Source organism: Eupeodes corollae, chromosome 1 (assembly GCF_945859685.1).
Source record: "Eupeodes corollae chromosome 1, idEupCoro1.1, whole genome shotgun sequence".
Lineage (NCBI taxonomy): Eukaryota > Metazoa > Arthropoda > Insecta > Diptera > Syrphidae > Eupeodes > Eupeodes corollae.
The window spans coordinates 303,656,527-303,684,204 of record NC_079147.1 but is presented as its reverse complement, the minus strand read 5'-3'; the positions used below and the strand labels follow the sequence as shown (position 1 = coordinate 303,684,204).

The window sequence follows — 27,678 nt, the reverse complement described above, 5'->3', positions numbered from 1 at the left end:
CAATAAAAAGAACCGTAGGCAATGTCTACATCGATTGCGATAATATGACTGTGAGGGATGGAGGGAAGGGAGAGAAGGGATTACCCATTGCACTGTGTTATTGTGTTATCATTATAACTTTTGCCATTTCGCTAATTGCTTATGAATTTTTGTTGTAACACTAGTTTAGGTTTTGAATAAATTTGCAATTTCTTTTGGATTTGAAATTCATGTGTCTCCATATTCAACTACCAAAGATTACACAAATGTCAAAGTGATCTTGACATTTGAAATTCATAAGAGTTTAATCATCTTCCGATAGCATGATGATGCGCCCCCTAGTGCTAAGTTGCCCAAGTAGAAAAAAAAATAAGAAGACAACAACAAGACATTTGTTTTCTGTTTTAGATTTATTTTTGCAAAGCTTTTTCTTGTGTGTATTTACATTTATTCATTCTTTTCATTATTATTTGTTTTAATTTGTTTGTTGAAATTAATATATAATATAATGTTTTTCTTGTCTTTGTCGATATTACAAATACGATTTATTTAATGTGGTATTTGATTAATTCGAAATCGATTTTAAAATTTTATTTTATTTTTCTATATAACTATATAATAATAATTTTTCTTGTAAATAAATTGATTTCTCTTCTTTTTTTTTAATTTTGTTTTTTGTAATAAGTAATAAATAATGTATATCATAATAATAATAATAATTTTTATTTAGAATATTATACTTACGAAATAAATAAATTGTATGTTTTTTTAAAGAATTCTTTTTCCTTTTTTTGTAATAAAAATACAAACATAAACAATAAAATATATAAGCATAGAATATATAGTTTGTTTTTTAATAATACGATAACGTGAGTTATATTTTTATTTTTTTATTTGATTCTAAACTTTTTATTTTGTCAATAAACTGAAAACAATTCTCTTTTACAATTGTTGCGACTAGTGTTTAAATTTTTAGCCACTTTTAATATAACCTAGAAATAATATTTGAATTAATTTATAAATATATTAATAAAATTTTATTTACAATTTTTCTGTTAATGTTGGTTTTATTTTGATGTTTGGTTTTTGTTTTTAGGTACAAACTGCTTTTTGGTTTTATTTTATTGAAATATTGCAAAATAAGTTATTGTGGGTTTGTGACATTCCAACGAGGCGGTTTTCAAAAAACATTACATTGATGCTTTTGGGCGGGTATCTTAAACTCAAATTGGTCATTGATTTTCTTGAACTTAAATCATTTTCAAAATTGCCATTTAATAATAAACAAGCCCAATTTTATAAGTTTTTTTTTAGCAATTTCATCTTTGAATATAAATACAGCACCCTCCATTTTTGTTTCTTAAAAGAAGAAACTTAACGCGTTAAGTATTTCTAATATTGTTTTTTAAATTTAAATTTAAGAGTATTTATGTTTTATTTTTTGACTAATGCATCCTCAAAACGATTTAAAAGCTTTATCATACCATTCATTGGATATTAATATGTACAATACAATTAATTTCATCTATCAATTGTTCGCGAAAGCGCTGTGCCCTAGAGTATTTATATATATTTTCAGTTTCTTATTTTTCTAATGTTTTTATATTTTTTAAATATGAAATGAAATGATTTGTTTCTCTTTGAAAATTGTGGGATATTTTTGTTTAGTTTGATATCTATTTTATTTTTAGTGCAGTTGATATAAAATTATGTCTTTTTTAGTCAAGTGTTATATTATTTTTGTATTTTATATTAAATCTGTGATGTGTGGTTTTTTTTCTGGTGAGAGTGTAGTTTTTATTTTGCGAAATAATAAAATGCAAACTCAAAAATTTAAATAAATATTTTTTTCTTGAAAGGCACCTATCGATTTTTTGTTTGTTTTAAATTTATTAAATTTATAGCATTTTACCTACTTAAAAAATGTTTGCTTACATTATAATAATTTTTAGAAGTAATTTTATTTTTATGAAAATTATTTAACACTTTTGTTGTTTTTATATTTTTGAGAATTTCTTACAAGAGTACCTTTTTTTAACTTTTTGGTTGGTTTAAATTTTGTTGGTTTGTGATAATTTAAGCATTGGCATCTTTTGGATATTATGGTTTTTAATAAATTTATTAATTAATTTTTTGTGTTTTGTTTTTAAATGAAAAATAAAATTCATAAGAAGAATTATGTATGCTCATAGTTTTTATATATTTTTATTATACATTTTGAAATGGGATGGTAAAGATGTTATTTTGTTTTTGTTATTTCTATAATTTATTTTTTTACTTGTGATAAATCTTAATATTTGGCAATAATTATATAAAATTAGTAAATAAGTAATTATAAGTTTATTTTGTCTTGTTTTCTTTTTTTCTTGTTTTAAATATAAAAATCTACTTAAGTGCAAGTGAAGGCAATAAAATATTAGACATTGTGTGATGACTTAGTTAACAAATATGAATTAGTTTTTTTTTTTATTTTAAATATTAATATTTACAAAATTGGTTTCAATATTAACGCTATATTGAATTTTGGTTTTTTTTTTGTACAAAACAGAATTGTATTTGATTTTATGCATTAATAAAGGTATTTATTTCAAAAATTTAAAAGGGAACGAAAGTGTAAGTTATTTGTTTAAATATGGAGAAATAAAAACAAATTTTAAAATAGCTAAACATATAGTAAACATTAATATAAAAGTAAAAGTATAATTTAGGATTGAAATAAAATGTATTCACTATTTTATGACCGCTTTTGTCTTTACCTAAACATGTTAAAATAAAATTAAAAAAAAAATGGAAAACATATATTTATCTGTAAAATTCTTTTTGAAAACTTGTGGTCCTTTATGTACCAATTTTTTACATTGTATGTAAAATAATACCTTAATTTAAAATTTAAATTTTCTGTTACAATGTTCTAAATTTGAATTTGAGTATCTTCGTTAAATCAATAAGTTCCTAGAACTGTTCAAATTTCTGTATTTAGAAACAATATTATCAAATTAATATTGTATTGAGAAAAAAATATAAAGAGAAAGTTCATGTTTTATTAAGGTCATATCCTCTAGCTTTTGACATTTGAAAAAATCATATTAGCTGAAATCCTCCGGAAGTTGCAGTGGAAGTACTACTAACACTATTAAGTTGTTACTTAGGCTCTTATTAATCAAGCAAAAGAAGTTCTTCTTAGAAATTCCGACACTTTCAATACAATATTTATGCCTTATGTTTCGAAAAATCAAGATCACAGGTCCACTTTATTACAATAATCCAATACTTATAAATTTTGTCCCTCTGAACTAAACTTAACGAAAAAAGTAAAACGCAATACAAGTTTTTTGAAGATGAAATGTTTGACTGTTAACAGTCGAATTGTTTTTTCCTGAACACCGTTTAATTTAATAAATATGATTTGAAATCATGAAAATGAATATAAAAATAAACCAGCATGGTGTTCATATATGCGTTTTGCCCCGATGTAATAGTTGGGCTCATCAGAACAGTCAAACATTTCATCTTCAAATGTCTTATAGCAAGGAAATAAAAATAGCTACAATTTATCTTCTCTGAAGACTTGTAGCAACCATATAATTCACAGTAGCTCCATGTCGCTCATATTATATGGATTCTCGTTTTATTCGAGAAAATATGCGTCAAGACAAGGTGGAATGTTCATCTTCTGATGAGCCCAACCATTACATCGGGCGAAACGCATATATGAGCACCATGCTGGATATATTCATTTTCATGATTACAAATCATATTTATTTAAAAAAACAAGTTTTTTGTTTTTAGCTCCGAAATGACTTCTTAACAAGTTCAGAATATATCGATTATGCTCGGGCATCGCAGAAATATACCTTAACATTTAGCTGACACTATTAGACATTTTTAATCTACTGTCACTTTTTTCACACAATGTTTTGTTCAACAGCTCAGGGTTTGATAGCCAATTATCAGTTTGGTTTTAGACCAGGAAAGTCTACAAAGACGGTCAAATGTTCACCCTACGGCAGATCCTGGAAAACCCAGGAACATCAAATCGAAACCCACAGCATCTCCAGAGACGAGCCGTATAGAGCCATGTCTTGTTTAAGCATCCTTGCCATGCTCGTCCGTTTGTGCAGGAAGACCATGGAGAATTCACGCTGCTCCATAAAGGTTGGAAACAACTTAACTTAATCCTTCGATATGAAAAAAGGCTTTAAGCAAGGTGAATCCACACCCACAGGACAGCGCAGTAGACGAAGACCGCGGATCAGGTGGTTCGCACAAGTGGAAAATGGCTAGGGACCGAGCTAGATGGAGAAGCTTGGCCTTAGTTCACACAGGATTATAGAGCCACCTTAAGTAAGTCTTTCGTCTGCTATGAACTAGAAACGAATAACGCCTTTTATACACTGGACTGTCAAAAAAAAATGTTTCTAAATGCTCAGAGCGGTCTTAAATGCTCGGAGAAGAAATAACGAGCATTCGGACTAAAAACCTGAACAGGACAAATTTCAAGCGTGTAAAAGAGAGGAACTAAATACAAATTCTCTAAACAATCAAAATTGTGGAAGAAGGAAAATGTTTTGCCAAAGAATGTCATCAATAGATATGGCTCTTATCAAACTGTCATAATAAAATTTTTCTCCTTAGTGTGCTTAGAGCTTTAAAGATGTAATATATTTTTAGTTTCGAGGATGTGTTTTGAGTGTTCAAAGCACTATCAACAAGCTCAAAGAAAGGCTTAACGTTGTGAATAAAAAGCTGAACACAACAAACGTGGAAGATGGAATTTAATACAAATTAATTGAAAAAAAGAAAATGGGGGAAGAAGCAGTGGAGATAATTATTTTTTGGAAATAAAAAGCTCAATATTTTATTTATTACTCAAAAACAACAACATTTCATACTTCAAATGGAAAAGATGTACAATCATGTTCTTAAGCTTGTTCTTTTTGAAAGAGTTTACTAATTTCCAGACCATCTTATATTTTTGTTTAGAATGTAAGCTCTCAAAAATCACAAATGAAAAATCTTGAGTTTTAAAAGTTCGTTTTCAAGCCTAGTACGCTGCTGATGCGAAACGAAATTTTTCGGTGGTCTCCAAGTGTAGAGCGAAATTAAAACGAAAACCACAACGGAAAAATATTTGTGTAGAGTTCTGTCAGCTGTGGAAAACAAAAAACAAAAACACCGAAAGTCACGAGTAAACAATTTTCAATTTTGATTTGTAAACAATTTTTTCCAATAAATAAATTAAACGTCAAAATTTCGCAAGCAATTAATATACCGGGCAATTAAATTGAGAACGAAAAGAGTGGAGAATTGTACTAAAAAATCTAGTACAGCTATCCACTAAAATGACACATTTCGTTGTTCAGCAGCGTACTGAAAAACGAAAAGCACAGCGAAATTTTTCGTTTATGATTTCGTCATGTCATTTTTGTATGGGAAATTTCGTTTCGCATCAGCAGCGTACTAGGCTTCATTTCAAAACAACTTGTGAGTTTTCAGGAAATATCTAGCATCTTCTGAAGTCTCAGAAACTCAGCTCTGAACTTAAAGAGTAAAAGAACGTAGCTTTAACAAATTACGAAAGCTTTTAAGAATTAAAATGACATTTCTTCAGTTCAAAACGTTAAAGAATAAATCTTCTTAATATACATTAAAGCTTTCGTTCAATTTTGTTTAAAGCCCACTAAATCCACATTTTTTTTAACTTAACTTTGGCAAGTAGTTTCCTTGAAATTTTAAAATTGTTATTTGTTAATTCTTTTTTTAAGTTGCTTAGAAGAATTTTCGTTAAGCAAATGCTTCTGATTTTCGTTTAGTTTTTGACAATTTCTTTCAGTTTAAAACGTTCAAGGATAAATCTTCTTAATATACATTTAAGCTTTCGTTCACTTTTGTTAAAATGACCACTAAATTCAAATTTTTTGTTAACAAACTTAACTTTGACAAGTAATTTCCTTGAAATTTTAAAATTGATATTTGTTAACTTCTTTTTAAAAGAAGAATTTTCGTCAAATACTTTTGATTTCCGTTCAGTTTAAGATAATACATCTGATAGCAACCTTTCCACTTTATAGAATTGAAATGTCAAAAATGGAAATAAGAATCTTTACGAATGTAATACAAAACATGGTTTCCAAGACTATACAAGTCAAATTTTGTGTCGAACTTATTTTAATAATTAAATCAATAATTAGTTTTGGTAATTTAATCACTTTCTTTCTTAGACCTCCTTTAATTCATTTATATAGTAATCGCAGTCAAGTTTAACTCAGCATTCGTTAAGTTTAGGATAATACAGTTGAAAGTTTGTAAACTTTCCATTTTATAGAATTGAAATGTCAAAAATGGAAATAAGAATCTTAACGAACGTAATACAAAACATGACTTCCAAGAAACTATACAAGTCAAATTTTGTGTGGAACCTATTTTAATAATTGAATCGAATTATTAGTTTTGGTAATTCGTTCACTTTCTTTCTTTAACCTCCGTCAATACATTTATTTATCGCATTTAAGTTCAAGTCCGTTTTGGAAATATTCATAGCTGCCAACTTTGGGTGCAGGACGTAAACTTCATCGGATGTAAGTGGGGAGTAATTTTACTTGAAGTTTTTGTTTTAATTAAACGTCAGAAGTCATTTCTTAAAGTGATGTGGAGTTATTTCTGTCACATTTTTATTATCTTTTAAAAAATTGACATTTCTAATGGACTTAACTGTCATTAACTCTGTATTGTTACTTTAATGGTGATTGAAAATATAGAAAAAGAAAACTACTTTTTTGTTAATTGTATGATCAAATGAAATAAAATAATTCTATATGAATTTGGTGTTTTAAAATTGTTTGCTGTGCCGAGTAGGATAAAAAAATATGAATTTTCAAAAATTTTACGTCATTGCCTATTAATTAAAAGTGCGAACAATTAATTTAAGCTCTAAACACAATAATTTTGGTATTTATTTTTGTTTTAATTTTATGGACGGGCAAACATAGGTGGAAATATTCTGTTTGTTTATTGCAGGTATAAATTTATTATAGCGATTGTCAATATTGTAAATATAATTAATAAATATTGGGTAAATATTTTACATATGATGTATTTAAAATTGTTCAATTTAGTTTTTTTTTTTATAAAACACGCAAATTATAAAATAAATTAAAATTATTTTGCAAAAATTTTTACAACATTGAATATAGTGTAATTTATTTATGTTTTTTTTTTTTATTTTAATTTTGTTTGTTTTTATTTAAAGGCAATGTCATTTTTGAAAAATAGTTTAATTTATGTAAATATATTAATACTTAATTACAATGGTTAGTGGTTCTTTTTTTGTGTTTTGTTTTTGTTTTTTTTTTGCATAAAAAAGCACTTATGAGTTTATTAATTTTCTTAACATTCTTTTTTACATTTTTTGTTTTAAATATTTATAATAATTCATTAACAAAAAAGATTTTTTGATTTAAAATTTTATTTTAATAATATGCATTTGGTCTTAAGTAAAGTTTTGTTTAACAAATGTTACATTGAACAAAACTACGTAAAATTTGTGTATTTTTGTGTGTATTTAAAAGAATTTAAATAAAAATTAAAATAAAAAAAAAATATAGCAGGGAGGAGCAGTTTGAAAATAAAAATTTTAAAACGTTTCTCATTTGCTCTTATGACATCGATTGTGTTGTTGTATTTTTTAAAAATATTTTTAAAATAAATTGTTGCATATTTACAGAGAAAATTTGTAAATTATAAAAAATACTATTTTGATATGTATTTTCAATCCACAATGGATGCATAAGTTTCTTCTTTTTTTAAAAATTGTATCCTTATTTTTTTGTTTAAATAAATTTCCAACCATTCTTTAACTATTCGCATTCCTTAAAATCGTGTAAGCTATTTTTTAACCAATATTTTGAGGGAAAGAAAATAAGGTTGTTTTGTGAGGCTTATAATTTTTGTGTTTTTTGTTTTTCATTTAAACATAATTTACTTATTGTTTTTCTCACACGCAGATTTTGTCTTGGTTTTTAAGTTTTTTCTTTTTTAACTTTAAATTTTAAAACTATTTCCTATATTTTTTTGCAGATCATTGTGTATTTTTTATTTTGTAAGTCTTAATTTTTTGATTTTTCTAAGCTGTTTTTAAATAATAACTGAATTGCTTACATTTGTTGCAAGTTAAGACCTACAAGGATTTTTTTGTTAATATTTGGTTTTTGGTTCGAGTGCGTAGAGTGTGTCTTATTCTTAAAAGTAAATCGTTGTTTATCGATAAAATTTAATAATTATTTAGCAATGTTTTATATTTGAAATAAAATTCAAAAAATTTAACATAAAAAGGAAATTTTTAAAAAAACCATATCATTGCCAACAATAGTCGACATTTTGAATTATTTTGTTTTATAATACACTTTCTTGTTTAATTTTTGTTTGTTTTCAATTTAAGTTTCTTAACCTTAAAAATATTTTTACATAGCAATATAATTATAATTTAATTGCCAAATCTAATGTGCCTATAATTTGTTTTTTGTTTTATTATTTTTTTAATGCAAATAGTACAAGAAACTTTATGATTGAATTAAATTTTACTATTATTTGGTTTTACTTTTTTTTAATTAATTGTTTTGTTTTAATTTTTATAAAAGGCAGTCAATATAATTTGTTTTTTAAAATATTTGTTGTCATTTTATTTTTCGTACGTAAAACATTCTACAGAAATGATGTATGTATTTTTTTAAATTACATTTTATTTTATTCTGTTCTTGCTTTAATTTTTTTTTTCTAATTTGCATCATTTACTTTTATAATTTTTATCACTTAAGTGTTTCCCTCTGTTAATTTATAATATATATTTATTCATATATATATATATTTTTTAAATTTATAACTAATTTATTTCACAGTTTTGACGATTTCTTTTCAAGTATTGGTTCTATAACAAATAAATCAAAAGAAATGTTAACAAAATAAAAAAATTATTAATATTTTTCTTTTCATTTTACTAAGAATCACAAAAGGTTTTTTTTATTTAGTTTTAATTAAAAGTTAGTTTTTATTTTTTGTTATAATTATTTACTATTTTTATTTTATTTGTTAGCGTAATTTAAAGTTTTAACTTTGCTTTGAATTTTTTAAATTAAAAATCTAAACTAGCGATTTAGTTTTTGTTTTGTTTTTGGTTTGTCTTATTAAATTGTGTGGTTTTTTGTGGCGTGTGTGTGAAGGTGTGTTGGTGTTCAGGATTTAAAATAACTTCTAGGAGAATCCTTTATAATGAACAAAAAAAAAAATTAGGAAAATAGAATAAGCCGTTGGAAAGGTTATCCTGGCAATGACATCAATCGTTTTGGCGACACGAATTGGATGTGGTGGTTCTTTTTTTCGTACTTGAACAAAACAGGTCTGAAAGAAAGAGAAGATTTTTAATAAGTGTCATTTCAAATTTAGAAATGCTTAAAAAATTTTTAAAAAATATAGATTTTTATTAATTTACATATATAAAGCACGTTTCATCAGAAGGAATTATAATTTGCAATCATTTTGTGTAGAGTGTGGTTTTAGTGAAAGTAGATTTGACACTTGACATTATGAAGAGAGTTTGTTTTTAGTGTCTGTAAGTTTGACAGTTAACAGTTGGTTGGCGTTTTTGTGCTTAAAGTGTCTGAAGCGTTAAATTGAATGTCTAGTATTGAGTGGCGACCATTTTATAGCTATCAAGTGATTTATTTCTAGACTTGACATTTCAACGTTAATAGATGAACTCCTGAATAAAGCTTCCAAATTGTAGCGCCCAAATTTTATTTTGCAATGAGGTTTATTTTTGGTTAAATCGATACATCCTCAATTATGTGTTAAGATACGGTTAAATTCACAAAAAATGGTTATTTTGAGTGATTCATTTAGATGGTGGATAACAACATTAACAAAGTCATCGAAAATAAAATATCTATCAATCATAAAATATCTATCATATGTAAAATTATAAGGTCAAAAATTATCTCGCGAAAAATTTCATGTCAATTTTAAAAAATCAGTTCTGCTTATTTCCACTTCAAAGTGCATTTTCCTTAGTGACAGTAGATTTGACACTTGATAATTGATATTATAAAGAAAGTTTGTTTTTAGTATCTGTAATTTTGACAGTTGGTTACCTTTTTTGTGCTTAAGTTTCCGAAGCGGAAGGGTGGATCCAGACTTTTCATGGGGGGGGGGGGGGTATGTCGCGCACTTATATGAGTTTTTACATGTGCACATAGGGTTCCTAGTACCTCAACTGGAGATTGGGTTCCAACCCCAGTGGAAAGTTGTTGGGGCAGCAAACGAGAGAGGTGGGGAGAGGTGTTTCCACTAAGGCACTAAGGCAGCGGAGGGATTCCCGAGATGGAATCAACAGTGGCGTATACAGTTCCCGTAAGGTTGAACTACTTAGTGAACACCTTATAGGTCTTCTTCAACTCCAAGGCTCCCCATACTTGGAGTTATACTTAGGATCTGGCCCTCCAGGTTGGGGGTTGTGCCGTCGGGGTGACTTCCTGGCCACGTAAAAAATTCCTTTATCTGCGAAGCACCAACAAGCCTCGGATACGGACGGATTCACTGTTGACAACCCTCGCAAACGAAATAAGGATAACGAACTTTGGATATGTACGTGGAATGTTAGGTCCCTTAACAGACCACGTGCAGCCGAAGAATTGGCGGAGGCCCTAGACAGCTATAAAGCAGATATCACCGCCATCCAGGAAATACGATGGGATGGGCCGGGCAAAAAGAGGATGAAAAACTGCGATATTTACTATGGTGACTGCTACCACGAAAACCAGCAGCGCTTATTGGGATGCGGCTTCGTCATTGGAGCCAGACTTAGGCAAGAAGTCTTAAGCTATAGGTGCATCAATAAGCGCCTCATGACCATACGCATCAATGCTAAATTCGGCAACATTAGCCTGGTATGCGCGCACGCCCCCACAGAAGAGAAAGATGACAACACCAAAGATATGTTCTTTGAAACGATATTAAAACCATCCAGGGCGTTTATAATGCCAAGCTAGGAAGGAAAGACATCTTTGGTGGAATAATCGGGAAGAACAGCCTGCACGACAACACTTCCGACAACGAATTCAGGCTTATAGATTTTGCTGCGGGGCGAAACGTCATTGTAGCCAGTACGCGTTTTCCACACCTCAACATCCACAAAGGTACTTGGACTTCTCCAGATCAATCTACAATCAACCAGATTGACCATATTGCGATCGACGCCAGACACGCTTCCGGCATCATGGATGTACGAACTTTCCGAGGAGCTAACATCGACTCGGACCACTACCTCGTTGTAGCCAAGGTAGCACTTCGGATTTCCAGACCCAAGGCAAAACAGGGAGGTGCTGGGAGAAGGTACAACATCGAACGGCTACAATCGCAAGATATCGCCAAATCCTTTTCCGACCGAGTTACAAGAAACCTCTCTCGAAGTTTTCTGCCGCCAACACAATGTATCGAAATCTAGTGGCAATATTGCCAAGATGCAATCAGAGAAGCCGCCTCTGATGTGCTGGGTTTCATACAGCTACCAACAAGGAACCCCTGGTTTGATGAGGAATGTTGGCAGGCAAATGCAGCCAAACAACAGGCACGCAAAGTGGCGCTGCATAAGAGGACGAGAGCTGCTCATGAGCTCTATGACCAGAAGAGGCGAGAGGAACGCCGACTTCTCAGAAGGAAAAAGAGAGGGCATGAGAAGCGTGCGGTCGAAGATGTTGAGAGGTTTAAAAGCGGGAATGAAGTTCGAAAGTTTTATGAACAGGTGAAACGAAATTCACAGGTACATAAACCTAGAACCAAAGGCTCCAAAGACGAAAGTGGAAACATGATAGTAGGACCACAGTCAATGCTGAGGATATGGAAGGACCACTTCTGCAGACTGTATAACTGCGACGACGAACTGAATTCCGCTGTCAGGCAGGATGATCCATTCAACATAGACGACTAAGACAACAATCCCGTCCTCCCTACTTAGACGAAGTAAAGATTTCCATATCTAAGCTGAAGTCTAATAGAGCCGCTGGAGCGGATGGCTTGAATGCCGAGCTCTTTAAAGCAGCTGGAGATAAGTTGGTTAGGAGCATGCACTAACTTATCTGTAAGATATAGTCGGAAGGAAGCATGTCCGATGAATGGAACCTTAGTATTGTGTGCCCGATCCTGAAAGAAGGAGACCCTCTATACTGTACCAACTATAGAGGAATCAGTCTACTTGACATCGCCTATAAAATTTTCTCTGCCGTAATATGTGAACGTCTAAAGCCCATCATCAACAACCTGATACACCTTATCAGTGTGGTTTTAGACCAGGAAAGTCCACAGTCGATCAAATATTCACATTACGGCAGATCCTGGAAAAACGCAAGAACACCAAATCGACAACCTCCATCTTTTCATCGATTCCAAGGCCGCATATGACAGCATCTACAAGGACGAGTTGTATAGAGCTATCTCTAATTTTGGCACCCCTGCCAAACTCGTCCGTTTGTGCAGAATGACCATGGAGAATTCACGCTGCTCCATAAAAGTTGGAAACAACTTAACAGAACCTTTCGATGTCAAAAAAGGTTTTAGACAAGGTGATGCGCTGTCATGTGATTTTTTTAACATCGTGCTTGAAAGAATTGTGCAGAGCTCAAAAGTCAACACTAGAGGCACTATTTTTCAAAGGTCTGACACAATCAGAAGAACTCAGCGTGATGTCAATAGGGCTTTTGTGAGTATCGAGGCAGAGGAGGCAAAAATGGGTTTAACGGTTAATGAGGGCAAAACAAAGTACATGCTGTCATCAAGAAAGGACATACAACACCGACGTCCTGGTCAAAACGTTAACATCGACAGACGTACCTTTTAGGTAGTCAAGGACTTTGTCTGCCTAGGCTCCACTGTAAACGCAGAAAACAATACCAGCGCTGAGATCAAACGCAAAATAACTCTTGTTAACTGCTGTTTCTTTGGGTTAAGAAAGATATTGAGTGGTAAGGTCCTCTATCAAGGGACCAAAGTCTCGCAATATAAGATCCTTATCATCCCTATCCTGCTAAACGGTGCAGAAGCATGTACTATGATAAAAGCGGATGAAAGCACCTTGGGTCGGTTCGAGAGAAAAGTTCTTCGTGTCATCTATGGTCCCGTATGCTACGAAGGGGAGTGGAGAAAAAGATGGAACGATGAGCTGTAGGGACTGTATAGCGACGAAGACTTAGCCAGTCCAACGACTAAGATGGCTGGGTCGCGTATAGCGCATGGAAACCAATGGTCCGGCCCAGAAAATCTTCGAATCCACACGCAGAGGACAGCGCAGTAGAGGAATACCGCGGATCAGGTGTCGCGCACAAGTGGAAAGTGTCCTCACTTAACTTGGAGCGCGAAACTGGAGACATCTAGCTAGGGTCCGAGCTAGATGGAGAAGTTTGTTGGGAAAGGTCCTAGTTCACACAGGACTGTAGATCCACCTTAAATAATTGAGTAAGTAACACTACTTTAAGTGGCGGCCAACAAGTGATTTACATTTGAAATTTCAGTGTTCGTAGACTGACCCCTTAACACAGCTTCTAAAGTGTGCAGTTTTAGTATTTATTTATTTCGAGCGAATTTTGTTTATCAATGAGGCTTATTTTTGGTTAAATGGTACGTGTGCGTCCTCAAAAATGTGTTAAGATACCGTTAAATTCGCAAAAAAGTAACTGTTTTGTGTGATTAATGGGCTGATGAATAAATTGGTCCGTACTTCTTTAAAAACGGTGCTGTACATAACATAAACGCAATTTATGGCATAATTAATTTATTGAATGACACGTTTGTCAAACGCGTAGATCTTTTAATTTAACGATTCTCAACTATTTTCTGGAGGGATTTTTCAAGTCGTGAGTCTACGCTCATAAGCGCAAACCTTTTGACCACTTGGATAACAGTATACGGCCACAAATGTTTGACAAAGTCATCGAAAATAGGAACTATAGGTTTGACTAAGTCTGAGCTATAAAAATGGCGGTCATATGACACAAATCATATTTAAATTATAATGTCAAAAAATTATCATCGAAAATTGACAAGAAGCCATTTAAAAACAATTACATATGTCTGTTTATGTCCATTTCAAAGTACAGTTTTTAGTGATAGTAAATTTGACACTTGACAGTTGACATTACAAAGAGAGTTTGTTATTAGTGCCATAGCAAAGTTTTGACAGTTGTTTGGTATTTTTTTGTTTTTAAGTGTTACTAATGAAATGACTACTAGAAGGAAGTCAATCAAAAGTTAGTTTTTGGTTGATTTGTGACATTCGGTTTGATAGCTGACAGATGATCAGAGTAATTATTGTACTTTGATTATTCAAATAAAAGTTCGGTAACTGGATTTTGGTATGCAGGTATATTGATTGCTTCACTCCAAAGTTCTTCATGATATGATTATGTGTAAGTTCAAATAAACGTCAGGCGTATGTATATGAACATGAAAAACCCCTTATATACACCACAAATTGTCTTTTCATTTTAACTTAATATTTTCTATATTGAGTCTGACACCACACAAGAGTCATAAGAGAAAAACTTCCATATCCTTGTATCTTACCTTAATTTTGAATTTAAATTATAGGTTTAAGTTATGTTAAAACTTAAATTAATTACGGTTACGTTTTACACACGGCAGGTGGCGTTGTGCACGATTGTATGTAACTTGATTTGGGTTTTGTTTATGATGCTTTTAACAAAGTTTTCCATCAATTATAAAGTTAAAACTAAAGACCAAAAAGTCCTTGGGTTGTAGATAGTAGATTGTGTTAACAGACTTAGGAAAGGTGTAGGTGAAGTACTAAACTAAATGTTGTAGAAATCATTATTTAAGATGTGTGGGAATATAAAACATTCAGAAGGAAAAAGGGATCATTTTCATTATGTATGATATGACAATGAGTAAAACTGTTGGATTAAAACTAACCTAAGTTAAAAAACTCATATAAGTAACGTAATAAATCTTTTGTACCTATAAAGTTGAAGGTTTTTAAGAAATTCATATTTTGTTTGTAGATGATTTTTTTTGTGAAAAAGGGAGAAGGGAATGAGGAAAACTTTATCTCGTCTAATGTCCTTTTGGTTCTATGTCTGTGTTATTTCAATTATGAGTTTTATCCTAGAGGGAGCTTTTAAATTTGAGTGTCCGTGCCAAAAGATGTAAGCACATCTAGTTGACATTATGTAAATAACTGTAAGTTGCCAAGCGGATGTCTACAGAGAGTTATAGAATTAAATTTTTATCACGTTGTGATGCTGAAATTCATTGTTGAACTTATGTTAATTCGTGTTTTTACTTATGTTTAATCATAATAAATACTGTACCTATTTATTTTAGAAACATTTTTTCTTGTATTAAGAAAAGAAACTACGTATTTTTCAAGTAAAGGAAGTTTTCCATCATAACCGCTCTATCGACGCGCCCCTGAGGTAATTATAAGGCGTGTCCACGTGCACAATTTGAATTTTGAGCTATTTAATAGTGCAGTGTTGCAAACGGAAAATATATAACAATATAAAAGCTGAAGTTCGGGGTTAATAAAGAGGAAAACAGAAAGAACAAGGCATTTTTATTGTTAAGTGATATTTTAAAGTAGATGCTGATCTTTCGAAGAGTTCCTGTCTGATTTCTTTATGAAACGAACTGTAGAACTGAACTATCAAAAGTTTTAGAATTTGCAGTCTATCTCTTTCATAATTCGGTAATTTCTTTTTCAGAGCTCATACAGCTTTCTCGAGCTATAGCCCTGATTGAGGGAAGAATGCATATGCGGTGTACATTGATTTTAAACTTCTGAATATTGCGATGATAGGAAAAGATAGAGCATGGCCAGGCCTTCCACATTCACGTAGTACGGCTAAAAAATGGAACGCTGTACGTCATAGTACGGACTAAGTTGGGCTCAAGGGGAAACTGATGGACATTCCTAGAAGCGCGGGTATTACTGTTATATTGATTAAGGGGAGAAATGCATCTGGCTATTTCATAGTCCGTTGAAATGGCGGCAAAAAAGCATGAGACAAGAAACTTTGCGACAATGTTCGAGTGACGTAATCGAGTTGATGATGTTAATGTTACCAATAATTTTTAAAGCTCTTTGAATACTGTCCAAGAATCAAGAGGCTTAAATAAGTTACTGGAGCACCAGTCTAGAGATAAGTGTTATATTCAAGTTTCGCACGTATATAGGTTTTGTAGACTGTAGCCAGAGAAAAATTTCTTGCAACGACTCAAAAAACTTAGACACCTTGCGCTATTTTTGGCGACATCGCGTATGTTCCATAAAAGGTGGTTGCAGACGCACATTCCGAGGATGCCAAGATTTTCAGTTTCGTTGATACAAGTGCCACTCGTAGGTAGTGGCAAAGAGGATATATCTCGCTTCAACAATAAAAGACTGCATTGGGTTTTCGAGGAATTAAATTCCACACGGTTTTTTAATCCGTATAGAACAATGGATTTTAATGAGCTAATCATACTTTGCAGTTGCAGTTTATCCCAAGAGGAGGGTTGTGAGCCTGGAAATAAATATGAAAAACTAAGAGTACAATCGTCAGCGAAACAATGTATTGGATAAGAAGTAGCAGACATATACAAATGAGGAATAGGGTCGGAGACAAAACGAAGCCCTGGAGCACACCAGCATTAATTTTATGGGTTTCAGACTTAAATCCGTCCAAAACAACTTGAATTGAGCGGTTCGAAAGTAAATTTCTAATCCAACGAAGAAGAGATTCGTCAATACCAAAAGCACGCATTTTTGATAAGAGAGTAAGATGCCAGACTTTATCAAATTCCTTTAAAATATCAAGTGCAATAATCTTACTTGTTCAAAAACGGTGGAGAGATATGTTCAACTGTTAGGTGAGATAAAACATGAGATTCCAAGTATACTTTTGCTATGAAAGCCGTACTGTCCGACATTAGCCTTTTAAGCCTTCGTTCCTCAAGATATGTCTTAAGCTGATAAATAATTATCGTTTCTTAGAAAGAAGGAGAAGAAGATTCGCCTTTTTTGGAAATATCTGAACAAATGCTGTTTTCTAACTATTCGGAACGAGCCCAGAAGAATAGGACAGATGGAGAAGCTAATGCAGTGGTTTTGCTAGTGTGGAAGAACACCTTTTCAAAATAATAGCTTGGATAGCATCCGGACAAGCGGATTTATGAATGTTGAGATCTTTTAAGACTCTCGCCACAATTCAAGTACGATGAAATATTGATCCTATATCTTAACGCGTTCAAGAACTTGAGGAGCCATGACACTATCAGCTAAGGTAAAATTTTCGGCGAACAAGCGTAGGGACCGAAGAAGAGTTGGAATTCCTTATGTCTTTTTACGAATGACAAAAAATTCTTACTGCAGTATTTTTCGTCGTAATTTTTGGTCATGCAAAAATTTGCGCCTTCAAATATAGGCTTTGCAGACTTTCTTTGCAGACTTAAACCTTTTCCGGTTTTCTACAGTTATGTTGGCTCTAAAACCTTGATAACCTCTTTGCAGCTCCAATCGAACCATGATTTAGCCTTGGGTTTAATATTTTTAACTCTATTCGGATAAGATAAGGATACTAGTTATCATGTCTACACTATAGTCTACGTTACTACCAAGGAAGCATAGTGACCAATTAAAGATCCTGAAGAGATTATTGAGATCCACCCCAGTTGGCTTTCTCATACTGCCAAACGGTTTTCCTTGGAGCTCTTTCTTTAACTCTATTTGTTTGACAGGAAAAATTAGAAGATGTGACACTATGTTCCGTTTGGTCGTCAATATACTGATTATAGATTTATCAGGATCAAAAGTTAGAAATAAGTAAAGTGAATTTTCTTTTCGGCTATTAACGTCTGATATTCGAGTGGGCTCATTGATAAGTTGAATAAGATGGTAAACTCGGATCTTCCGAATGAAAAGGCCAAGAAGACAATTCTTTGGAGGGAGTCAGACAAAGCAACAACTTCCTGGGAAGTCGAAACTCTGTCCAGGTTTGTGATCCGATAAGGAAACAATAGTGAAAGATGTGTTTATTCACGGAAAGTTTTAACCAAGTCTTAAAATTTATTTTTAATTATTGTCAGCCCCAGCAGCTTTGTTTTACTTAAGTTTAGATATAGCTATCTTCACTTCGTCGAGGTAAGGTAGGCGGCATTGTTTATCTGCGTCGCCGAAGTTGAGTTGTTCTATCTCTCTTACAGCGCAATTCGGTTCGTCATCGCCGTTGTATAATTTGGAGAAGTGGTCTTTCTATATTCTCAACATAGACTGCGTTTCCACTACGATGTTCCCCTGGTCGTCCTTACAGGCTTCGGTTCGTGGCTTGTACCCTTGGAGGTTTATTTTTAATTTTTGGTAAAATTTACGAGCCTCATTCCTGTTGTGAAATCCCTTTATCTCCTCTTTCGCGAGCTTCTCATGCTCTCTTTTTTGCAGGGGTTTCACTGTTGTGGCCGTTTGAAACCTAGCACTTCAGAGACGGCATCTCAATGCATTGCTACAAGGCAATGTTGACACTGGTTTTCAATGCTTAATGCAGGTAGCATAGGACACCTTAAATGGTTATTAGAGACTCGATTGGAAAAGGTCATGGCAGTCTCTTGCGATTGTGTTGGCTTGGATCGGGATATCCGTAGCCGTACCTTGGCTACAACCAGGTAGTGGTCCGAGTCAATGTTGGCCACTCGGAATGTTCGGATATCCTGTATACTGGAGAAGTGTCGTGCTTCAATCGCAATGTGTACAATCTGGTTGACGGTTTATTGATCAGGAGATTTCCATGTCCCCTTGTGGATATTGAGATATGTGAACTGCGTACTAGCTACCAGAACGTCTCGCCCGCAGTGAAATCGATCAGCCTGAATCCGTTGTCGGAGGTGGTGTCGTGCAGGCTGTATCTCCCGATTATGCCACCAAAGATGTCTTCTCTTCCTAGCTTGGCATTAAAATCTCCTAAGACAATTTTAATGTCATAGCCAGGGAACTGCTCATATGTCTTGTCCAAGAGATCGAAGAATATGTCTTTAGTGTCTTCATATTTCTCCTCTGTCGGGTCATGCGCGGATATTAGGCTTATGTTGGCGAACTTAGCCTTGTCGTGATGCGCTTGCTTGAACTGTTAAAACATTTGCTGAGTCTAGTTCCAACAACAAATCCACACCCAAATACACGCTATCTTTGTTCTCGGTAGCAGTCGCCGTAGTATATATCGCAGTCTTTTAGTTTGCGTTTGCCCGGTCCATCCCATTGCACTTCTTGGATGGCGGTATTATCTTCCTTGCAACAGTTTAGGGATTCCGCTAGTTGTTCGGCTGCACGTGGTCTGTTAAGGGAACTAACATTCCACGTACAGATCCAAAGTTCGTTGTCCTTATTTCGTTTGCGTGGGTTGTCAACAGTGAATCCATCCGTATCCTAAGCTTGTTAGTGCTTCGCAACTAAAGGTATTTTCTACGTGGCCAGGAAGTCACCCCGACGGCACAAAACCCAATCTAGAGGTCCAGATCCTTAGTATAACTCCAAGGACGGGGGCCGGATAAACCGCTCCTTACAGGCCTTTAATTTTGAATTTTTACTTTAATACCTTGAGAACTAAGAAGGAAACTGAATTCAAAGTTGTTGAATCCCATAAACATATTGTTGTTAATGTTTTGTTACATTAAAAGACTTTGTTTCTAACAAAAATCAAAGTCTTACCAATATATATATAATACAATAATATTAATGTATAAATTTGATTTCTCGAATATACAAAAACAAACTTACATTTTTCATTAAAATGTCTTTTAAGTTCTTTACAACAATGGACATGTTTTAAAAAACACCATTTAAATACTTTTATAAAGCTCTCAACCTCTCACAACATCATCCGATATTCCCAAGTGCCTTAATATCGGCATGTTATGTTATCATAAGTACTTGAACCTTAATTGCTAAGTTTTACCTCTCTGTTTGTACAACATCCAAAAAAACCCTTCAATTGTTTTTCAGTTGAAATTTTAGCATCAAGTGTTGTAATTTTTTGTATCAATACACATTAAATTGAATAATTTTTCAAAAAGTGAGTTATAATTGGTTTTTAACCGCCACTAACTACTCAATAACTCGATTCTCTCAGAAAGTGGCTGCCTAAATCCTCTTTAATTTCCACCTTTATCCATCAATGATTTTTATTACAACATTGATATCCTAAGTACCTATACAAAACAACTACATAGAAACGCATTAAACACACATGATGATATGTACGAGTATAATGTATATAAAGGGGAAAAAGAAACACCTTGCTGCATTATCGTCATTTATCCAACATTTAATAGAGTTAACCGAGCGTCAAAATAAATACAGTTTTAAAATCACCTTTAACCTTTCTTATCTATATACACATGTACGTATATACTTTGTCTATATCCCGAATACAAGGACCACAAAAATAAAAACAACATACAAATACATGTTCCTATGTATATAAACATTGTATCCTGGAATAAAATTAAACCACAGTCTTACACCGTAAAAAATAATGTGATCGCATTACACGTTCGTATGCACCAGTGAATTTCGAAGGTATCGTCGTCGTCGTCGTGTCCTCAACATTCTCCATGTCCGCCCGTTTACGATGACGACGATGTCGATGACGGGGCAAAAGGATACTAAACTTTGACTAAAGAGCAGGGTTGCCATGTCCTAAACTAGCATGGTAGCCCAATTAAAGAAGCACTTGAAGTCGAAACCGCAAAAGTAGCTCAAATAATAGATTTATTTAAACACAAATTTTTGAGTGCGAAACAAAATTCATCGCCCAAAATGAGATTTGGGCTACTAAATTTGTTTAGAAACAGCCCATAAATAGCACAATCTAAACGGCCATACAAATAGCCCAATCTGACAGGTAAGAAATGTTTGTTTTACACTATTTTTTTGTGCACAGAAAATTGTCACCCGAGATAAGATTTGGGCTACTAAATTTGCAGTGGGTGATTCTGAAATAAAATAGCCCAATTTTACATAAATATACCAATCTAAAAGGCCGTTTATTTGACCGAAGACAAATTTAGCTCCTGATTGGATGTGGAATAGTTATAGTTGAGTTATGATTGGGTTGGAATACTAAGCTGTTTTTCAGTAATTTTGGAAAAAGTTAGCACAAATTAGGATTAATAGCCCAATGTGACAGGTCAAAAATGTTCTGTTTAAATTATTTATGTGTGCAAATAAAATTATTACTCAAGATTCGATTTGGGCTACTAAATTTTCTGTCGGTAGTTTTTGAATTCAAACAATCCAGTTTGTGATAAATAGCCGAATCTAAAAAGCAAAAAAGTTGTGATAATGTCATTTACTTACAAATTTAGCTCATGATTGGATTTGGGATATTTTTAGCCGAGTAATGATTGGGTCGGCAATTTTGGAAGAAGTTAGCCCAATTTTATATAAATAGCCCAATCTGACAGGTCAACTAAGTTTTGTTTATATTATTGTGCATATGTGTTCGAAGAATTTTATCACTCAAAATTCAATTTGGGCTACTTATAACCCAATTATTTTTTGGTCGTCAATTTTAAAATATGATAGCCCAATCTGGCAAGCCTGCTACATATATCTACCTAGCTACTTCTCGTGTACTCCTCATACTTAGTCCACATAGCATAATAATAAGTGAATGAGTAAGTTTCACTGTGCGTTCTCTCTTACAAGGTATCAAATTAGCATATCTATATGACGCCGAAGACCGACGTTAAAAGCGATACCTATAAAATTGTGTACACGCGTTAAGGTAGGTAAACTTTTTTTCGTCTTGCTGTTGTTGTTGTTCGTCGTCGGTCGTCCTGTTTTTAATTCTAATAAAGCGTCAAACGTGTGTTTGCGGTTTCCGTTTTTTGTTTCGTTGGTGTTTTACTATAGCATGAGCATCCGTGATTTTTTACCTATCGTCTATTTTAAGAGCTATGCATAGGCTCTGCCCTCTGTTGTTTAGCTATTAGCAGGAGGACGATGAAGAAAAGTTCCTTATTGCTATATAACGCTACAACGGCAACGGTGGCGGCGATAAAAGAGTGAAAAACGGCTGCGAAAATTTTATGGTTATTTTTCATTTTTTGTTTGGTAATAAAGCAAACAGTGGGGTTGAAATATTATAAAATTTGCATTAAATCGGGTGCTTAAAATAGTAACATTGGAATTTTGTCTAATTAGGTAGTTCTTTTGGTTTATTATTTTCTACTCTTACTTCTTCGTTATTAAAATAATGCATTCCAAAACAATTCCATCTAAAAAAAAACAAAATCTTCGTCAAATTGTATAAAATAGTTTCGTCAAGTTTTTATTAATTTATGTGATTTGTCATAAGAAACTTTGCATTCAGATGTCACTCAATTCAATTTTAATTATATTTTCGTTTAAGTTGAGTCCCATAAGTATCCGTTTTGCGTTTTTAAAAGCATAGAGCTGGAATTTGACATCTGTCAAATTAAGTTGTTAAACCAATTTTTGTTTTTTAGTTGAAAGTCTGAAAATTACGAAAATGGCATAGAAATTGTTAAAATCTACTACAAAATTGATGATTCTGCCACAGCCACATATCGTGCTTTAAAACGAGATTATGGTTTTCATAACCGTCTAACCACGCAAGCAATTGGTAAAATTGTGAAGAAATTTGAAGAGACTGGATTGAGCATCACCACGATCATTTCGCTCGTACCACTGAAAATATCGCTGTTGTAAATGAAAGTGTTGCCGAAGACCCGAATGTTTTGATTCCTTGTCGTTCTTTTGTAGAATTGTAATATTTGAGGTTCCATAAAAAGTCACTGTTTGGTGCCTCTTTGGTCCGGAGGTGCTTTTGGACCTCCTTTCTTCTTAAACGACGATGGGACGACTGTCACCGTCAATTCGGAACGTTATGGCTTTATTGCAAGACACACGAAAGACCGTATTTATACTGATAAGCCTTTACCTCTTTAACATTTAAAACCAAAATTCGTCAAAATGTGTCAAAAAGTGGTCGAAAATTACCTCAAAAGAATCGATGCTTGCAACAATTTTCGTGGTGGTCATTTAAAGATGTTGTTTAAATTGACGCATGATGTTCAGATCGTAGACATGTGTATTCAAGAGGACTCAAGCGTCCACAGATTTTTCTCAAAACCCACCTCTGTCTATCAACTCCTACTCTCACTCCCCGTGGTGAACATCGGGTGCCTAGAACCTCAACTGGAGATTGGGTTCCAACCCCAGTGGAAAGTTGATGATGGGGCAGCAATCGAGAGAGGTGGGAAGAAGTGTTATCCAGACGGCAGCGGAGGAATTCTCGAGATGGAATCAACGGTTGCGTCTACAGTTTCAGTAAGGTTGAACTACGTAGTGAACACCTTTTAGGGCTTCTACGACTTATTTGCAGTCCAGGCCTTTAAGGAGCGGTTTTATCCTATAGGATCTGGTCCTCCAGGTTGGGGGTTGTGTCGTCGGGGTGACTTTCTGGTCACGTAAACACTTCATAGTTGCGAAGCACCAACAAGCCTCGGATGACAACACCAAAGATATATTTTTGGAGCTCTCAGACAAAACATATGAGCAGTGCCCTAGCTACGAGATTAAAAAAGTTCTGGGCGATTTTAATGCCAAGCTAGGAAGGGAAGACATCTTTGGTGGAATAATCCTGAAAAACAGCCTGCACGACAACACTTCCGACAACTGATTCAGGCTCATAGATTTAGCTGCGGGGGGAAACGTCATGGTAGCCAGTACTCATTTTCCACACCTCAACATCCACAAGGAAACTTGAAGTTCTCCAGATAAATCTATACCGTCAACCAGATTGACCATATTGCGATCGACGCCAGACAAGCTTCCAGCATCATGGATGTACGAACTTTCCGAGGATCTAACATTGACTCGGACCACTACCTCGTTGTAGCCAAGGTAGCACTTTGGATTTCCAGACCCAAGTCAAAACAGGAAGGTGCCGAGAGAAGTAACAACTTTGAATGGCTACAATCGCAAGACATCGCCAAATCCTTTTCCGACCGAGTTACAAGTAACCTCCCTTGAAGTTCTCTGCCTCCAACACAATGTACAATCCCGTCCTCCCAAATTAGACGAAGTAAAGATTGTCATATCTAAGCTGATGTCTAACAAAGCCGCTGGAGCTGTAGATAAGTTGGTTAGGAGCATGCACTAACTTATCTGTAAGATGTGGTCTTAAGAAAGCATCTCCGATGAATGGAACCTAGTTTTGCCATCCCTGCCAAACTCGTCCGTTTGTGCAGGATGACCATGTAGAATTCACGCTGCTCCATAAAAGTGGGAAACAACTTAACAGAACCATTCGATGTCAAAAAAGTTTGTAGACAAGGTGATGCGCTGTCAACCGATATTTTTAATAACATTGTGCTTGCTTCGTCTAAACGCAGAAAACAACACCAGCGCTGAGATAAAACGCAAAATAACTCTTGCTAACCGTTGTTTCTTTGGGCTAAGGAAGCAATTGAGTGGTAAAGTTCTCTCTTGAGGGACCAAAGTGTCGCTATATCCCTCATCATCTCCGTCCTGCTATACGGTGCAGAATTATGGACTATAACAAAAGCGGATGAAAGCACCTTGGGTCGGTTCCGGAGAAAATTTCTTCTTGTGATCTACGGCCGCGTATGCATCGAAGGGAAGTGGAGGAGAAGATGGAACGACGAGCTGTACGGGCTGTACAGCGATCTAGGGACCGAGCCAGAAGGAGACGTTTGTTTGGCGAGGCCCTAGTTCACGAACGACTGTAGCAGCACCTTAAGTAGGTAAGTAAGTAAGTAGTTGACGAATTATGTCAGCATTCAAACTTTATAATAAAAAATAAATATTATGAACAAAAATATTTAATGCATGTCTTATTTGCATGGATAACTCTGTGTGAACGTTCTAAAATATATTTTCGTCAAGTGTTTTTTAAAAATATAAATAGTTATTGCATAACTTTTAAAAAATTCGTGAAGTTTGGGAGAAGTTACTGAGATCAATAAATGATGGCGCTGTTCTGCGATCTAAACCACAACCAGTACGAATTTTCGTTCACTTGTGTTGTGGGTAAATTGGCAGGCGTCGTTTTCACAAGGGCAATTTCTAAGGAGAAGAATTCCTTATCCGAAAAACTGCAGTGATTCGGATTGATTAGATTTTGCATTGACATTGTTTTTCGTTTTTTATTTTATTATCTCTACAGACTAAAGAATTTTTCTAAAAACGTTAAAATGGATAAAATTTCGTCGAGACCGCTTGTATTTTATTTAAATGTGACTGACTTTAGTTTCAACACATTACAATGACAGATTTTCATTTATTTTGAGTTAATTTATTGATAAATTTGTGTAATTATTGTCGATTTATGTTCAGATATAAGGATATTTAGTGTGATTTTGTTTATCGTGGATTGTCTAAGCAATTAAATGCAGTTAAGAAAATTTAACGAAAATTTAATGTCATTTTGACAGATTCTTTTTCCGTGGAAATAAATAAATCATTCCAATTTATTTACCACATTGTACCAGTGTATGAGGTGGAGCTGTGAAAAAAAGGTTATTTTTAACCAAAACTGCCAGCGACATTTTTATTTTACAGTTTAATGTTTTTTCACCGCGTCGTTGTGTCGTCGTCTCGTTTCGTGTGTGCGTTTTTATTTTTCAGCTAAATGGTGTATGTCCATTTTTTAAAACAAATATTTGTATTTATATATTTTACACAACATATATATAAGGTAAATTATTAATGTTTCTTCACCATATTCACCTCTGTTGCACACCCATTGTTAGCTGAATGTGTACACGGACTGCTGCCTCCACCACAGTTGGTGCATGCAACTATTTCATTTGGACCACCAGTTTCACGTTTTTTCTCACCCTGTGAATATTGAAATTTAAAAATAAAACATTTAAGAACAATATTAAAATTTAAAAGGATTTTTTTTTATGGTTGAGCATTCCAAAATAAAATAACATCGATTTTTATATGCAACAGCAACAAAATCAAAATCAAAAACTAAAACTCACTCTCACTACTCACCGGCTAAAAGTCCAAACAGCGCAGCGCACGGGGGCAAATAAGAAATTAAATAACGGAAAAAAGTAGTAGAACCGATATTTTTTCATCAAATAATTTTGTTCAATTGCAATAAAGTTCTTTTTAAATTATTTTCAATTATTTATTGTGTGATGGATATGCAATGAAAAATGGAAAATGAAAAACTGAAATGAAACAAAACGAAACAAAAAAATCAAAACAAAAATCGAAAATATAAACAAATAAAAAATATTTAAAATTTCAAGAGTACGTTTATCATAAAACTAAAATTCAAATTTCAATATTTTTAATTTGAAAAGAAAATAAACGTACTCTTTTGTTTTTGAAAGGTTAGGCCATGTATGAAAATGGGGTTTAAATTATTAACATAATTTCTATAAATGCATCGAAATAATAATAATGGAGATAATTAATGTACAATAACAAATTTCAGTAAATTTTCACTTTTAAAATAATATGATTTTTGAAAAGCATTCATTTTGGTTTTTTGAGGGGAGAAAATTTCGATCGATAAGGATTAATGTATGTATTTTATTTATAATAATGAAATGCAATTCGAAACTTAAAATGTGAATTAAGGTAACAATAAAGCTTTTTTCTAAATAACTGGGCTTAATTTATAAAATATAAAAAATACGTCTTTAAGGCTTGGTTATCTAAATTTGTTGTTTTGTTTGATTAATTTTTCAAATGGCAGAAGCTATAATATTTATATAAATGAATACCTATAAAATTTATTGAACGTAACTCTTGCAATTTTAACTCAATTTTAAAATAATTATATTCATCTACATTTTATTGTATAAATTATGTGTACTAAGGTTTAGCTTGACTACTATATATATTTAACTTGTAACTATGGAACTGGCTTAAACTTATATGTAAATTTTCAGAACAAGAACAAAACGAAATTAATTGAGTTTTGGAAATAATAATAAAATAAAACGTTAAACAAATTAAAACAAAAAATATTTTTCAAATATACTTTTACTTTGATTTCGTTGAATTCAATTTTATTTTAAAAACGTATTCTTCAGTTTTAAAAGTTTAGAATTTATATAAGAAAGATTGGAGGCAACTTTCAGAGAATTCAGTAAAATGTTAAAACTTTTAATTAGTAATTAAGTTTACAAGATGATTGTACTTAATTCAAACAATTTTAGCATCCAACTAATATATCATTTTAGTTTGATGCTAATTAATAAATTAATTAATGGAGCGACAGTCCGTTGTTGTCAGAAATGGAGAGGACCTACAGTTTTAAGCTGAATCAAAACGGCTAATTTGAGAAAACAAATTTCATGACAAGAATTACTCCTGAAGGATTTGTCAATTTCTTCCAAGAAGGAGTACCCGTAAAAAAAACTTCATATGGCACAGGCAGGAATCTAACCTAAGACCTTTGGCATGATAGTCCAACACACTAACCACCACGCCACGGCACAGGTACGATAACATTTCATCTTTTAACAAAGTTAAAATCACAAAATGGCTGCTTTAAATTTAAGTAATTAACTAAAATCCATATTGTTTCTAAGGATCTGTCAGTTGGAATTAGTAGTTCCGTTTCCGTTTTAGTATCTAAGTTTGTTTTTGTTTTT

General features: G+C 33.1%; 1 protein-coding gene across 13 annotated transcripts in view; it reads right to left on the bottom strand.

Annotated features, from left to right (window-relative positions):
• Positions 1-1,740: 1,740 nt before the first annotated feature.
• Positions 1,741-27,678, bottom strand: part of LOC129942174 (uncharacterized) — a 180,589-nt gene continuing 154,651 nt past the window's right edge. For 9 of the 13 annotated variants that reach the window (XM_056051005.1, XM_056051003.1, XM_056051008.1 and 6 more), the window contains 2 exons: positions 25,778-25,897; positions 1,741-9,372 (listed from right to left, as the gene is read on the bottom strand). In XM_056051005.1, the coding sequence (XP_055906980.1) occupies positions 9,226-9,372; positions 25,778-25,897 (267 nt within the window). In that variant the 3' untranslated portion in view covers positions 1,741-9,225. The remainder of the gene's footprint in view (positions 9,373-25,777; positions 25,898-27,678) is intronic. The other 4 variants (XM_056051014.1, XM_056051016.1, XM_056051006.1 and 1 more) reach the window with 1 other exon arrangement.